Source organism: Ipomoea triloba, chromosome 14 (assembly GCF_003576645.1).
Source record: "Ipomoea triloba cultivar NCNSP0323 chromosome 14, ASM357664v1".
NCBI classification, from domain to species: Eukaryota; Viridiplantae; Streptophyta; class Magnoliopsida; order Solanales; family Convolvulaceae; genus Ipomoea; species Ipomoea triloba.
In genome coordinates this window covers 16,127,508-16,144,619 of record NC_044929.1, presented here as the reverse complement: position 1 = coordinate 16,144,619, position 17,112 = coordinate 16,127,508, and the positions used below count along the sequence as shown (strand labels likewise).

General features: G+C 33.5%; 1 protein-coding gene across 3 annotated transcripts in view; it reads right to left on the bottom strand.

The window, feature by feature from the left end:
- The window catches only part of LOC116004872 (transcription factor TGA2.3-like), a 13,339-nt gene extending 2,061 nt beyond the window's left edge, over nt 1–11,278 (bottom strand). For 2 of the 3 annotated variants that reach the window (XR_004094857.1, XM_031245062.1), the window contains exons 1-8: nt 10,971–11,278; nt 9,403–9,532; nt 8,977–9,042; nt 8,824–8,883; nt 7,077–7,154; nt 6,858–6,909; nt 1,314–1,585; nt 262–507 (exon numbers count right to left, since the gene is read on the bottom strand). Coding sequence is in view for 2 of the 3 variants with exons in the window: in XM_031245062.1 (XP_031100922.1) it covers nt 262–507; nt 1,314–1,585; nt 6,858–6,909; nt 7,077–7,154; nt 8,824–8,883; nt 8,977–9,042; nt 9,403–9,468 (840 nt within the window). In the remaining variant the exon portion in view is untranslated. Of the gene's footprint in view, nt 1–261; nt 508–1,313; nt 1,586–6,857; nt 6,910–7,076; nt 7,155–8,823; nt 8,884–8,976; nt 9,043–9,402; nt 9,533–10,682; nt 10,805–10,970 lie in introns of all 3 variants that reach the window. The other variant, XM_031245063.1, reaches the window with a different exon arrangement.
- Between the last annotated feature and the right edge of the window lie 5,834 nt (nt 11,279–17,112).

The following is a 17,112-nucleotide window of genomic DNA, read 5'->3' as shown; positions in this document are numbered from 1 at the left end:
GCACCAAAAAAAAAAAAAGCAAACAAATCCTCATTTTGTAAAGTGGAATTCCAAATTTGTTAATTTCATTAATACCTCTCAGCATTGCCGTCTTCTAAGAGATGTGGAGAGAGTTCATGATATTGACTATATTAAATACCAATACACATGTTATTCCTTGATGTTTTGATTGATTAAGCAATTAATAAGCAAACAAATGACCAAATTTCATAAAATGAAATAGATGCTTAAATACCAAAACAAGTTTAAAAAGTTGAATACCTGGCGGATAAACCCCTCTAGAGTTCCTAGCTTTCCCATCGCCATGGCCATTTGACCCATATAATTCGCAACATTTCCTGAGGAACTAGAAGGGCCAAGAGATCCAGCAAGAGTCTCAGCCAAAGATTGCTGCAATGCCTCCATTCCCTGGGACAATGCATCTTCAGCCTGTTGGGATGACTGTTGCAAGTTGTTGATGGCCAATAATTGCTGCTCGGTTAATGGCTCCAACTGATTTATAAGCAACTGCAACCACATAGGTTAGAAATTAACATCTAGGAAAATAAAATAGAAAGACAAAACAAAGAAAGACGAGAAAGAACTGTTATCCATGCCAAAATGTCAGCGGGTTGCCATGGTAAATTCGAGATTTATTTTGCTCTCACTAGTACAACTTAAAATAATAATAATAATAATAATTAATAAAAAAGTTGCCCAAGTTTTCAAGGCGCTTACCTGTTCTCTTACAATGTGTTGAAACTATCCAACGAAGAGATTGAATTCGAGACTATCCAATCAGTTTTGCTTCAGCCCAGACTATGTATCACAATTTAGCTTAAATACTCCTTTATTTTCCATAGTAAGACAGATTTAAGAATATTGACATTGAATTCAAGAATTATCCCCAACCTTAGTTTTCTCCCTCTGCTATTCTCCTATTTTCCTACATCACTACATGCCCTACATAATAAGTCCATGTCAATCTACATCTTGCTCTATTGAGCAGAAGCAGTACGATGTCTTCTAAATGGCTACTTATGCATATAATAGTAATAGCGCACACTAATTATATTCAAACAAAACAGTTGTTTTAACTTTGGTGTGATGCCTTTTCAACTCATAGTATACATTTCTGTTTATATTAGTGTCAGATATCTTAATGTACAAATGTGCTGTGTGCATGTATAATCTTAATCTTTAAATGATGTCGATTCGATCCGTGATCGTGTTGTGTCGTGTGATGTACATGTTAGTGCTATATAAGGTGGGGAAGGGACTTCACTAACAAAAATGCAATGATTTGTAACAAGGAAGTCAACAAGGGCACATACCTTGAGGAGTTCAGATGTACGGAATCCACCCAACCACAGGAAACATCTTTCTGCAGGTGTTTTCCACATGCCTGATAAAACATGAAAGACGTCAGTTTTTGCAGCTTCTCCTTTTATCCTGAAAATGTCATCGTAGTGTGCCAAGATGCTATCAACAATGCTGCGAAGTTCACCGTCACCCGCATGGGAATTAACAGCTCCTCTTAGCTCATTTACTCGCCGATTGTGATCCTCCAGCCACCGTGCATACTCTACATCAAATGCCAAGGCTCCTACAATGAAGTTTATAGAACAGGAAATCAAAAATAGGGATCACAAATGGGTCAAAATAAATTATAAAATGGACCAAAATAAAGAGCGTCTAATAAAGAATGCTTTCTATGTAGTATACACTGGTTATAAATGATCTTCTCTTTCTACATGTTTCTTTCCACTTTCAACATGTTGAAACCCTAAGCCCATTTATCAATAGGCCCTTTAGGTTGATAGATTATTCCTGTATAAATATTGGTAGTCTGTATAATTCTTGAATGAGACAGACGAATACTTTATTCTCTCACATATTCACATGGTATTAGAGCCTAAACCCTAGTACTCTAATCTCTTCCACCGCCGGAGTCCTGCCTGCCGCGACTGTTTTTCGCGTTCCGTCTTCTGCCTCGTGGTTCTTTCTCCAAACTTCGACGGATGGTTCCAGGTCTTTTCGTTGAGTCTTTAGATTGTGAGTCATGTCACCTTGGAAAACAATCACGTTAGTCTTTTCCAAGGAGAGTCAATAATCGGGCTATGTTCCTCTTTGATTTAGTTCATACAGATGTTTGGGGTCCTTGTCGAGTCAGTTCTACTTTTGGTTTCCATTATTTTGTAACTTTTATTGATGATTATTCGAGATGTACTTGGGTTTTCCTTATGAAAAATCGTTCTGAATTATTCCAGATTTTTCAAACTTTCTGTGCTGAAATACAAACTCAATTTGGTAAACCCATCCGTGTTTTACGCAGTGACAATGCCAAGGAGTATCTCTCCAACCCTTTTCAATCCTATATGACATCTCGGGGTATGTTACATCAAAGATCATGTGTTTACACACCTCAGCAAAATGGGATTGCTGAGAGGAAAAACAGGCATTTAGTAGAAATTGCTCGAGCTATGTTATTACATTTTCATGTTCCTTCACAATTTTGGGCTAATGCTATTCTTACTGCCAGTTACTTGATCAATCGCATGTCATCCTCCGTACTTAACAACCATACTCCACATTCCATTGTGTATCCTTCCGTTGATCTTTTTCCTCTTCCTCCTCGGGTTTTTGAGTGTGTTTGTTTTGTTCATGACATGACTCCTGGGCGCTCACAATTGGACCCTAAAGCTGTTAAGTTGTGTTCTTAGGTTATTCCCGACTACAAAAAGGTTATAGGTGTTATTCTCCATCACTCAAGCGTCACTTTGTGTCTGCAGATGTCACTTTTATTAAGTCATCTCCTTTTTTCCAGCCTTCTCCAAATGACACAGTTTCAGAGGTTCTCCCCATTCCTTATCTTGGTCCACTTCCTCTTGCCCAGAGTATTGATCCTCATACTGCTCTTAACTGCCGCCTTCAGGTCTATCAACGCCATTCTCGCCCTGCACCAACTGAGGCTCCTGTTGACTCACTTGTGCCATCGGATCCTCCTGCTATGGTTCTACCACTTCCACTGCAATCTGTCACTGATCCCACTGAGGCATCCACTTCTCTCCGGAGAGGTACACGTTCTACTCGTAACTCTCATCCTATACATACTTTCTTGAGTTATCATCGTGTATCTTCCCCGTACTTTGCCTTCCTTTCTCACCTGTCTTCTGTGTCTATACCTAAGTGTACTAGTGAGGCCCTCTCGAATCCAGGTTGGCGCCAAGCCATGTTGACAGAAATGGAGGCTCTTCAATCTAGTGACACATGAGAGTTAGTCCCTCTCCCTTTGGGTAAGACTGTTGTTGGTTGTAGATGGATTTATATTGTGAAGGTGGGCCCTGATGGCAAGATTGATCGCCTTAAGGCGCGGCCAGTGGCTAAAGGCTACACTCAAATTTTTGGTTTGGATTACACCGACACTTTTTCTCCTATAGCTAAAATTGCATCAATTCGCTTGCTTTTATCTCTGGCTGCCATAAATCATTGAGACTTGCACCAGTTGGATATCAAGAATGTTTTTCTCCATGGTGATCTTCAGGAGGAGGTTTATATGGAGCAACCACCTGGGTTTGTTGCTCAGGGGGAGTCTGATTTGGTATGTAAACTTCGCCGCTCTTTGTTTGGTTTAAAGCAGTCTCCACGGGCTTGGTTTGGGAGATTTAGCTCTGTGGTGTGTGAGTTTGGTATGGTCAGAAGTGAAGTTGATCATTCTGTTTTCTATCGTCATTCTAATGGGAAATGCATATATCTTGTTGTGTATGTAGATGACATTGTTATTACAAGAAGTAATCAAGAGGGCATATCTCAATTGAAATAGTATATCTTCAGTCGGTTCCAAACTAAGGACTTGGGCAAGCTAAAGTATTTTCTTGGAATTGAAGTAGCCCAATCTAACAGTGGTATAGTTATTTCTCAAAGAAAGTATGTCTTGGATATCTTAGAAAAAACTGGTTTGTTGGATTGTAAACCTGTGGATAATACAATGGATCCGAATGTTAAACTTCTACCAGGATAGGGGGAGCTATTGCCTGATCGAGAGAGATATAGGAGATTAATTGAGAAATTGAATTATCTCACAATAACTCGACTAGATATCTCCTTTGCAGTCAGTGTATTAAGTCAGTTTCTTGAAAATCCTTGTGATACTCATTGGGATGCTGTTGTTCGGGTTCTAAGGTACATCAAAAGAGCACCAAGGCAAGGTTTACACTATGAAGGACATGCTCAAGTTGTGGGGTATTCTGATGCAGACTGGATTGGTTGTCCTTTTGACATACGCTCTACTTCAGGTTATTGTGTTCTCATTGGTGGTAATCTTATATCTTGGAAAAGTAAGAAGCAAGATGTTGTTGCCAGATCCAGTGCTGAAGCTGAATACCGTGCCATGACTCTTGTCACGTGTGAGTTGATATGGCTGAAGCATTTACTTCAAGAGTTACAGTGTGGCCAGGTTGCTCAAATGACATTGATATGTGACAACCAAGCAGCTCTTCATATTGCCTCAAATCCAGTCTTTCATGAGAGGACCAAACATATTGAGGTTGAATGCCACTTTATCAGGGAGAAAATTGTATCCGAGAGTATTAAGACTAGTTTTGTCAATTCTGCAGATCAGTTAACTGATATTCTAACAAAGTCTCTTAGAACTCCTAGAGTTGGGTATATTTGTAACAAGCTTGGAGCATATGATTTATACTCTCCAGCTTGAAGGGGAGTGTTGAAACCCTAAGCCCATTTATCAATAGGCCCTTTAGGTTGATAGGTTATTCCTGTATAAATAGTGGTAGTCTATACAGTTCTTGAAAGTAATAACATGGAAAAAGCAACCTGGATTTGCGTGTACATTGCCCACTCAGGAGTCAATACTCAAGAACTTAGGCATGTGTATGATCTAAACTCAGTGAAATTTTAAGTAAAAGTGTGGAATATCAAAGTCTAAATTCTTAGGGTTGCATTTTATGAGACCTTACATCAGGTATTAAAAATGGCAAGCAACCGGAAATGCCAAAAGTTATGTACAACCATGCCAAAATGGCAGATAAAACAAGGTTTATTTGGATTACTAGTTTTGTACGCGCATTGCGCATATGAGTTAATGCCCAATGTTTATATTTAAATAAATATTTGAAAGTATATCAATGCAAGATTATATAGGAGAAGTTTATACATGGGTAATTGAATGTCGAATTTTTTTATTTAAATATCTAACTCAAAGTATATGAATCCAAGATAATATAGAAAATTCATTATAATTATTACTAAAATAATTTTGGATTATTATTATAGATTAAATACTCTGCTAGTAACATGTTTGGTAAAGACTCTGGATTGCATAAGACTTCTTATAGCTTATTTAAGGCAATAATCCATCCCTGGAGTTCTAATAAATTATTAACAATCCACAATCATAAGCTTTACCAGTAGGGCCTGTATCAACTGGGAAACAATTTACTCCAACAGTTGATATCTTTTTCATCAATTTATAAGGTCAAATCAGTAACCTTGCTCTATGACCCAGTCCAAAGAACCACAGCAACTAGGACAATATCAAATGGGGCAAATTATATTTTGAACTATGATCCGCACTGCAACATGGACCACTGATAAATGTTCATTTTTACTATACTAAAGGATCATTTTTAGGTAGACCTAAAAATGAACCTTCAAAAAGTGAACATTCAATGTTACAAAAATGAACCTTCAATGTTACAAAAATGAACCTTCAATATACAAAATGAACCTTATGTTAATGGTCCACGGTATAATGATTGGTCAAATGGACTACCAGAAGAGAAAATAGGACAAACAAAATGGGAGAAAAGCAATAGCAAATATTGCATCATCTAGCATTATTTTTAGCAATATGAAAAACATTTGGTATATATTGCATTAGCCCTTTATATTTTTAATAAGCATGCAATTCAAATCAAAATCTAATTTTGATCAATGTTTTAAAACATGTTCCTTCAAAATTTTGAGTTGCAAGTACTTGAAATAAGTAATGCATAATGTGTGCTTTTATACTATCTAATTTTTAATTTCAGAAGTTAAACTTAATAGAATTAAACATTAAATCAAAATTTAGTCAAACTGACCACCGGAGGACAAACAGATTGGAATAGGAGTAGCAAATACTGAATCATCAAGCATTACTTCTAGCAATATGGAAAAAAAAAAACATTTGGTATATCTCACAGTAGCACTTAAAATGTTTAAGGGAAGGGTCAAATAGACCTTCAAACTATATGCAAAACAGCAATTAGGCCCTTAAACTATAAAAAGTTCAAATTAAATCATTAAACTCATAAAAACAGTGCAATTAGGTCATATTTACCTTATTTTCCCTGTAAACATCCGGTTACTGTTGACTTGGACGCCACATCATACTATTTTATATTTTTATAATTTATTTAAAACTTTAAAAAGTAAATTTTTAAATTCAATTATTTTTAGAAAAAAATGGCCAAGCTCTTTGCTATGGCCATTTGCCGACCATGGCATTGGCCTCTTTATTCAAATCTGGACAAAGAGCCATGGCAAACTGGCCAGTTTTTTAATTTTTTAATTTTTTTTTTAATTTTTAAATAAGTTATAAAAAAATATAAAGTCGTATGACGTGGTGACTAAGTCAACGGTAACCTGATGTTTACACACAAAATCAGGTAAATATGACCTAATTGCATTGTTTTAAGAGTTTAAGGATTCAATTGGAACTTTTCATAGTTTAAGGGCCTAATTGTGGTTTTGCATATAGTTCGAGGGCATATTTGACCCTTTCCCCAATGTTAAATAAGAGCACAATTCATATCAAAATCAAAAGTTGAAACTTCGCAAGAAAATATATTGCCAGAATAAAATGCAAATAAGCATACCATTTCCACTCATAGATTGTGATTGATCTCCTGAACTCGAAATAAATATGCCCTTCAACCAAAAAGCACCCAAAAAAAGAAGATAAATGCTTCTTAAAAATGTTGTATAGTTATGAAGACTGCTTGTTGTCCTGATAGAAAAGCTAGTAGTGATCCAACTTGCAGCAAGTTGAAGATAAAAATAAAAATACAATTAAAAATTAGGTGGTTAGAACAAACCTGTTGTCGAGCTCGTTGAAGCTCCTGTTCGAGTTGTGTTAGCTTCATTCTGCTGTTCTCCAACTGTTGGACATATGCCTATGCCAAAGAAAAAGAATTGAAAATGAATAAATATGAGACACATAATCATCGTCATTTTGATGTAAAGATATTATCATTGTTATGAGGCCAACAACTCCAGTAACGAACTCTCTAAGAACCAAAAGTTACAACTATAAGTCTATAACCACTGTCATTATATGATTATGTTCTAATCTTTTTCATGCAAACACTACCACACCTAAGATCTTGGCTGCCACAAATCAAGAGCCACATGAAAAAACCGACTGCCAACTTCAAAAATGTAGAATAGAACAATAAACTAAAAAGTTACTTTACCATCACTAGATTAGCTTCATAATATCTTAAGATACGTGATAGGCGATAGCCGATAGCTGTTCATTTAACAATTTACACTGGAAGCCATGTGTATTGATGAAAAACTAGTTTATAGCTAGACTATAGTTGCTTTTTTCTTTTCGAAATACATAAAGAGTCTCCTGAAAGTTAACCGCATGAAAATATACCACTCCCTCCATCCCATTTAATTGTCCCATTTTCAGTTTTCTTGGCCAATTTTACCCCTCCACAATTCTGTCAGGTGTGGGGGGGCTTGGGACGAGGGTATTTCGCCTTTTGTTGGCAAGTTTTCTTGGCCAATTTGACTAAATTTTTACTTGAAAATTTTGAGACTCTTGAGACTAAATTGTGAAAATAAGAAATAGATATTAAGAAACAACACAACAAGTACTTCTTTCTCAAGAATCATAATCCAAAATTTTAAACACTTTGCTTTAAAACATTAATTTAAAAAACACAAAAACAAACCCAAAAAAAAAACAAAAAACAAAAAACAAAAAAACAAAACAAAAAGAAGAAGAAAAGATTGTGTTGATCATCTGAAAGAGAAATTGGACAAACTTTTTGGGATAGAGAGGGAGTAGTTTTTTCACCTGGACCTCTGTTTCTATTAGAGAAAACCTGAAAACCCGAAGGAAACAACTCTATTATTTGATTCAAAATGAGTCAAAACAGACTTTCTTCTTATCTGTACACTGTACTAATACTTGTAGATCCCTACAAGTGGTTGTGAAACAGGTGCAAGTTATTGTATCTTTTTTTTTAATATTAAACAATGTAGCAATAATATTTTTTCAAAAGTAAAATCATTATATTAAAGCACCAAGGGGGTGGAAACACTTTCTGAAAAGACACAATGTAAGCCCCAAGGAAACCCACCCACCATCCTACAGGACTAACCTTGAGCATTCCCCACCCAGAAAAACCAACAAAAACCATAACCCAACTGCAAAAAAAAAATTTTAAAAAAAAAACAAAAAAACAAAAAACAAAAAACAAAACAAAAAAAAAAAAAAAACAAACCACACAAACCTCTAAGACAGAAGATCAAGTACATAGGATCAGAACTAACCTTTGTTCTCAAAATGGTATTTCACTGGAGCAGAAAAAATCATGACAGATAAATTAAAATAAAATCCAGTTTCAGTCCCCAGACAAAAGATGATTCTTCAATTAGGGTTAATAAAAGAACTCTTATGGGGAACCTTTTCTGTCAATTTCTCAAAAGTTGGGGAGCATTCTGATATAAATTAGAGTTGGATACTAAAGTGAAATACGGAGTATCTCTATAGTTTGGGACTAAAACTGGATGTAGTTCAATAAATTACAACAGGAGAGAGCAACCTACTTTTTTCCTTAAACGGCTCTTTCGTGCTGCCTCGCGATTCTGAGCAAGCCTCCTTAGTGTCTGCACATAAGATTTGAATTTTAGAAACCCTTTCACTTTTACCTGGCTTTAAACCCACCACTTCTTTATTGCCCAAAAAAATAAAAAGTAAACCTTTTGATCTCTTGTCTTATCACTGCCATCAGAACCAACAATATTCATGGATTGGTTGTTTTGAAACTGCAATCAACAGTAATGAATTGCAAAATTATTTGCTGAAGAAACAAGGATTATTGAAGGAACGAAAAACATACTTGCTGACAAGCATGGATATGCAAAGAATTCTCAACCACTTCATTTCATACGGATTTCCAATGTCTTTGAAATTTATAATACAACCATGGCAAGGAAATAGTGCCATTTGACTTTTTGAAGGCATTTGATTAATCTATTATAAAGAATATCAAATTTGGGGGATGGATAGGAATAGGTAACAATATCACCATGACACCATGTAACTGAAACTTTATGGACACGTGATTGAAGAGTTCCAACACTTGGAAAATTTGTGGACATTTGTTAGGGAAACATTTGATGTACCCTGGAGTTTTTTTCTTCAGTATCTGCATCAGTTGACGTATCAGTCAAAGGACTGACATCTGCCATGATGGGTTATTGCTAACTTTCCGAACAATCACTGCAGATGGGAACTTGATTGTCTATTGTTCTTCTGCAACAGCAACAGTTCAGAGCACAAGATCATTATATATGGGACTTTAAAATAGGATAATGCTGCAAAGGAAACATGAACAAACAGTTGTACATATCATAGATATGATCACTCCCCAAAAGCAATGTAAATAAACATTTATAGACACACAAAAATAAAGCGTTCTCTCCATCTAATAGATAAAGAGGGGGGAAAAGTGTTTACCTGAATTAAGGCATATTACTATATTAGAGCCCACTTTAACTATGTGACACCCCNAAAAAAAAAAAAAAAGCGCACACATACAACATGTCCAGTATAGATAAAATTCCAAGATTGACAGCAGTTTTGTACAAATTCAGAACTTTTTATCCAAAAAGGCAATAAAGGTTAGGGGCGTGGCTCTCCCCTTGCTATTTTATTTATAACAAGAGAGAAAGGTTGTACTCCACCATACATTGACCTTTTACACCAAAAAATGATACTCTCAAACAATTGTGAATGAAATTCAGCAAGCACACATTAATTGGAGAAGATATCAGATCAAGAACCATCTGATATAAAAGTCCAGATGGATCCAAGAAGTTGGAGATGTATAGAATTGCTTAGGAAATGTTTTAGATCTCTCATGAACGGTTTGCTCATGAAACCATTGCCTGGCCTGATTTGAATCATGAATTAAAGCAGGCTGACCGGAACCAATATGGATGATGACATACGTCTTGATTGATCAATCAGATATTGTCTGCTACCTTACAATTGAAATAATTTCTAGCAGGTTTATTTGTAGGAAGGACTCTCATTTTGTTAGTGCAGGTCATGCTTATTCAGGAATGTACTGCCAGTGACTCAAAGTCAAAGATTAGAAACTAGCAACACTTGAATAGAGTGAAGAATTCTTACACTATCAAATAACAGTCAAATTCCCAAATTCATATGTTATCAAAAGAATTGTCTCTATATTACTCAGGAAATTATTGTTAAGGTGAAGGTCAAAAGGTTTATCAAATTAAGTGGTGTGTAGGCGAGTGCACAGGGAAGGGTGAAAAGGGACGTTGATAACAAAGAAACTATTTTTACTACTGTAAACATAAACCAAGTTCCAAGATTCCAGAGTCCAAGCATTTTTCCCCCCCTGCTCTGGCAACACTAATGCATAGAGATTATCTACCAATGTTATTTCCATTTTCCAGATATCAGAAAGAGACAAGCTATGAACACTTGTCTCAAATCGACACAGCTGACGAGAACTCAAATCCCTGAGCTGCATCCTCAACAATCAAAAGCATAACTCTGAAGATATATATTTAACATACTCGAATCAAAATCAGCCACCAATAATTCAACTAAAGGAACCAGAAAAAAATAAGCCAAACTTCTCAAAGCAAGTTTTTTTTTTTTTTTCTGCTGAGTCTCAACACGACAACACCAATATATATCTAAGGTTGGAGATGCTTACAGCTTAGAGTAAACGAACAGATTTTTCCTCCTACTCCTTGCTGAAGCTTCGGAAACTTGTTTCTGTTTTCCCCTCAAACTTCGGCTCCTTTTTTTTTTTTTTTGCTGGTTCTTCACCTCCTCCTCCTCCTCCTCCGCGTCGTCTCAAGTGTAGTTCAATAAATCAGTGAAACAGTGAAATCTAAGAGTGAAACATGAGGCCTGTTGCTTTTTGTCTTAGAAAATCAGAGATGGACGGAGATGTGAGAATGAAAGAAATTGGTTTGACGTCTACTCTCTCTCTCTCTCTCTCTCGCGTCCTCTCCAATTTTGACTCGTGCTCTCTATATGTAGTTGGAGTCTCAAGTATAGATAGTATGTCAGTATGAGTGTTTGCGTACGTATATGGTGCGTATTTCACCATCTCTTATTCTCTATCTCACTAAGAAAACGATGGATGAATAATGAAGAGGAAAATGTGTTTTTTTCCCTTCTAAGTATGCTAGATGGGTGTATATCAATAAACTTAGACTCTGTTTGACAGAGCTTATTTGGAGTTTATAGCTTATTTTAAACTACTATCTACTAATAAGCTATAAGTTTTGTTTCGTAATGTTCAAAATAAGCTAATAGCTTAAAATAAGAGCTTATTTTGAAACGCTACTTCATGTAGCTTTTTAAAAATAAGCTAGGAGCTTTTTAACTTTTTTTCATTTTTATCCTTATTATTTTTAGGGAAAATGGCACTTTTTCCCCCTGTGTTATGTGCTTATAGCACCTTTCCCCCCTGTGTTATTAAAGTGGCAGTTTTTTCCCCTGAAATGTTAAATTGACATTGTTACCCTTAAAAATAATTATTTCATTTATTTTTCTTCTCCAACAAATTATTACTTATAGGTATGGATGATCACGATTCGATTCGAACCTAACCAAACACTATAGCAATCATACCGAAATAGTATGGACGGTTCTGGTTACGATTCATAACCGAAAAATAAAATAAAATAATTGTTGAACCGTGAACTGGAACTTAACCACAGTCATATATAGTAAAAATGATCAAACACTTATTTTGATAAATCGGTACGGTTCGGTTCCAATTTCGATTTTGAACCGTCAATCAAAACTTATTTATTTATTTATTTATTTTTATAATTTTATTTCTAATTTAAAAATAGTCTAAATTCAACAATTATTTTATTTTATTTTTTCGGTTTTGAATCGTGACCGTAACCGTCTATACTATTTAAGTTCAATTGCTACCGTGTTCGATTAGGCTCGTATCGAACTGTGATCTTCCATACATATTAGTAATAATTGGTTGGAGAATAAAAATAAATGAAATGGTTATTTTTAAGGGCAAAAATGTCAATTTAATATTACAAGGGAGAAAACTATCACTTTTAAAATAACTGAGGGGGAAAAACTGCCACTTTAATAACACAGGGGGGAAAAGTGCTATAAGCACATAACATAGCGGGGAAAATTGTCATTTACCCTTATTTTTAATAAATGACATCCTTTACCCACCCAATTAAAACCCTTTTAGCCTTTTATCATGAATATGTTTGATTGCAATTTCAGTTTGATATTGTTTTTGAATATTAATTTTTGTATAAACGAATTTTATGAATTATAAACATTTTGTTTTACTTTATATATTTTCAAATATATGTTCTAACTTTATATTTTATTAAATATATTGATTTTAAATATATTGATTTTATTAGCCATAAAAAAATATTGATTTTATTATTTTATATTTTAATATGTAAATAAACCTATTTAAATTTAAAACTATTTAAATTTTATGAAGATGTCATTTTTAGTCTTTTTATATTTATCAATTTATCAAAAAGCTAATTTTATCAAACATTTTTAAGCATAACAGTTAACTTAACATCTATTTAGATTTCAGTTTCGAGCTTATAGCTTTTCAGCTTTCAGCTACCATTTCAGCTAGGTTTGCTAAACATAGCCTTATGGTTGGTTTGGAAACTTAAAAAATAATTTTTAGAAGTTATTTTTTATTTTTTTTTTAGTATTTAGGTATTCAAATAAAATAAAATTAATAAAAAAATAATTATTTTAGTCAACTTAAAAAATATATAATTTAGTGAAAAACGTCTTCTTAAATTTTTAATTGGAAAACATTTTAAAAAAATTATTTTCCTGTCTTCCTCTTCTTTCTCATTTCTCTTCAAGCTACACCAACATCATCACCACCACCACCACCATCATTATCACCCGCCACCACAACAACATCACCTCCACCACCATCACCATATTATTATTATTATTATTATAACAAATATTTCATTATATAGAAAATGAACCAAACAGAAAAAAAATAAAATTTCTTAACTTTCAGCCAAATAAAAAAGATAATTTTCTATCTTCAGTTAAACATTAAAAAATTAAAATATTTATTTTTTAAAATGAGTCATTTTTTAGAAAATATTTTTCAATTTTTCAAATGGACCTTAGCTCAGATGTGATACGATAATTATATTTTACTCACTTGGTCACTCATTTCAAGGCACCACTTATGTTATTTATATTCATTTTGTGTTCATCAATTAGCGGACTCTATGTACTTGTAATCCAATAATAAAAAAAAAAATTCAATCAAATGGTGTTATATAAAGAGGGGAAATTTATGGCTTATAAGGTGCAAGTGGCATTACTCTAATAAAATATCAATATGTCAAACAATCTCAAATATGTAATACTTTTCATACATATATATAATACAAAGTACATTTTTATGAGCAAACAAACATCATTTTTTGACCAAAAAGTATTATTCATTCACTATTATTTTTTCAAGAATAAATAATATTTTTCAATAAAAATGTAATACTTATTAATTCATCAAAATAGTATATTTTTGCAAAAAGTATTACCGTAGTATATATTTGAGATCAATTTGCACAAGCTTTTGTATTTAAAAATAAAATAAAATTGCACTCTATCAAATCCATTCCTTTGCCTTCAGGGTTGGATAAATCGCAAGATAATGAAATATGAACAATTATAAAGTATCAATTAGCCAAGACCTTGTGGGTTCGAGCCCATATACTGTATTGAACAGAGTCCGTTGTACTGCAAAAAGTATCAATTAAATAATGTATAGTGAATAATGGATGCAAAAAATTTTAAGGTGTGTTTAAAACTCGGAAAATGATTTTTGAAGATCATTTTTCGAGTTTCCAGTGTTTGGTAAAGAGTGAAAAATGTGACTCAAAGAAAAATGACTCTCTAATCAAAGGAAAATATCATCATTTTCTTGAAAAATGACGACTTTCCCAATTTCCACACAACTGCGGCACCACTACCACCACCACACCGCCAACATACCACCACCACCATCACTACCACACTACCACCACCACCACCACAACCACACCTCCACCACCACTACACCTCCACCACTACCATCACCACCACTACCACTACCACCACTACTGCCACCACACCATCACCACCACCACCACTACCACCTTTTATATAATTATTATAAATGTTGTTATATTATAAACAAAACAATTAAAATGTTTAATTATACAATTCTGTTCATTTTTTGAAAGTTGAACCAAATACACCATGACATTTTTCTGAAATGCAACGAAATACTAAAAATGACTCATTTTTCAGAAGTCATTTTCTTGATTTGCAAACACTTAAAGTTTGTACGGAGTGCAAAAGACATTACAATTTTTTTTGAGTACTACTGACTTTGTTACATTGTAGTACTTAAAAACATTCTTTTTTGGATGGTCTCCACTGAGACTCAAACCCACTCCCATCATCCATGTAAAAGTGTAAACCGAGACACCGGGTGCCACTAGACCACAAGATCTTTGATACTCATTAACAATTTAATCATATTAAATCCACATATCATTGGAGATGAGGGTAAAAGTGTAATTTCCAATCCCACTTCGCTAGGATTGTACTATCCATGTCCCATGGCCATTGGCATCCCTCAATCAATTAAAACATGGAGAATTATTTGCAAAAATGACATATATCAAATTTTACCCTCATCCAACGAAACCATCGCAATCACAAAGCTATTGCGACCACTTTGCCTTTTGACTAATTGAGAAAAATATAAGAATTATCATTAAAAAGTAAAAACAAAAGAGTATAGGGTCAAACATGGAGTAAGATGTAAGAATGTAAGATAAAGTATTATTTTTTAAAAAGTATTCATAAATTTAGACCCCAAATTTAAGACCTTTCATCACTCACGTCTCGAAGATAGGTGAATGAGATAAGTTATGAGATATATTTGGAGACGGATGGTTGAGGTAGATAAGTTATGGCTTGTTTGGTTGGATGTAGTTTGGGGGGAATTGCAATTCATTGAATTCCCAAACTACAGTGTTTGGTTAGAATTGCAATTCCCTCCAAATGATGAATTGCAATTCATGGGGTACCCCCATGAATTGCAATTCGGTGGAGAGGAGGGGCAATTTGTTGGTGTAAAGACAATTTTGCCCTTCCTCCCATACCCTTTGTCTTTTTTTTTTTAAATTTAAAATAATAATAATAATTATAATAATAATAATTATTATTATTTTAAAAGAATTATTATTATTATTTTGAATGAATTATTATTATTATTATACTTATTATTATTATTATTATTATTATTTAAAAAATTATTATTATTATTATTACTACTATTACTACTATTCCTATTACTACAACATCTACCACAATATAATGACATTTTAGTTATTTTGTCACTTCTTCCTTTCAATTCCCTGTACTCCTATTTCTGCATACCAAACACTGTAATTTCAATTCCTACCTTATTCATTGAATTGCAATTCCACCGAATTACAATTCTTTTTTCCACCATAATTCCTTCCTCCCAACCAAACGCCCTCTAAATGTTTGTACGCAAGTACTCAAAACAAAGTCAAATTCATATATATCACTCTACGATGTTTAGTAAAATAAAATTTTTAAATTTATTTTGAATTAATTGACCAGTTGAATTATGATTTGAGAATTTAAAATAAATTCATTATTGTACGATCAAGCAACATAAATTTATAATTTTAAATTAAACACATCTTACACAACAATGAAGTACGTATGGGCATTAGACAACTCCATGTGCATTATCTCCTCCGAAGAGGGAGAGGGCTTTTGTGAGCCACAATACAAAAAAGGAGTATTTAAATATTGAGAAAATAGTACTTTGGTCCCATCTTGTTATTAAAATAACGAATTTGTCATTCATATGTCAATTTTGACGCGTTGAATGTGAATTAAATAATACCACCAATAATAGAATGGTCAAAATTTACACAAGATAAGTTTAGAGACTGAAAATATTATCCGGATTTTAGGGCGTGCAAGATGGGCAACAGCACAGGGCCCCAAAATTTTGGGGGCCCCTAGTCTAGTACTGGATCCAATAGTTAGTATATGTATTTGCGTCAAAGAATGCTAGAAGGACAGCTCTTTTTAAATAAAATATTTGTAGTTTGCATTATGTTTAGAATTTTGTTCATAATAAATAAAGTTTGAATTTGTTTCAGCTTTTTTGCATTTTTCTCTTTGTAAATTTTCTTCAATTCGCAGTTTATTTATACTTCATAAGGCTTCACTTATTTACCCGCACATGGCCACGCAAATAAAAAAACCGGCCTTGAATATTATTACTGTAATTTTCTTTTGAATTTATGTGTTTGTAAAATAAAGTATTATAAAGTGAACGAGAGTTATATAGAGAAACTCTCATTCCTTTGTTATTTTAGTATTGTTGGGTCAAAGACTATTTACGCCGAGTGAAATTATTGTCTTATAATTTTGAAGTTATTTATTTTGTAATATTTAGTTTACTATTAATATATACAATTTATATATTTAAAAATTATATTAGAAGTGCTATTAAATACAAAAAAATCAAATTTAAAAATTATAAAAAATTGAAAAAATTAGTTTGTCCAATTAATAATAAGTAAAAAAATACTGAATAAATATTGTGTGAGACTGTCTCATCGTGATACATGTAATACTACTCAACGATACGTACAGGGATAGGTATAAGGTATTATTTGTCTTATTTTATGTTTTTTTTTCTCTTTTTCATGTTGTGTCTTTCTTTGTGGTGGCGATGGATGCATGGATGGTGTTCTAAC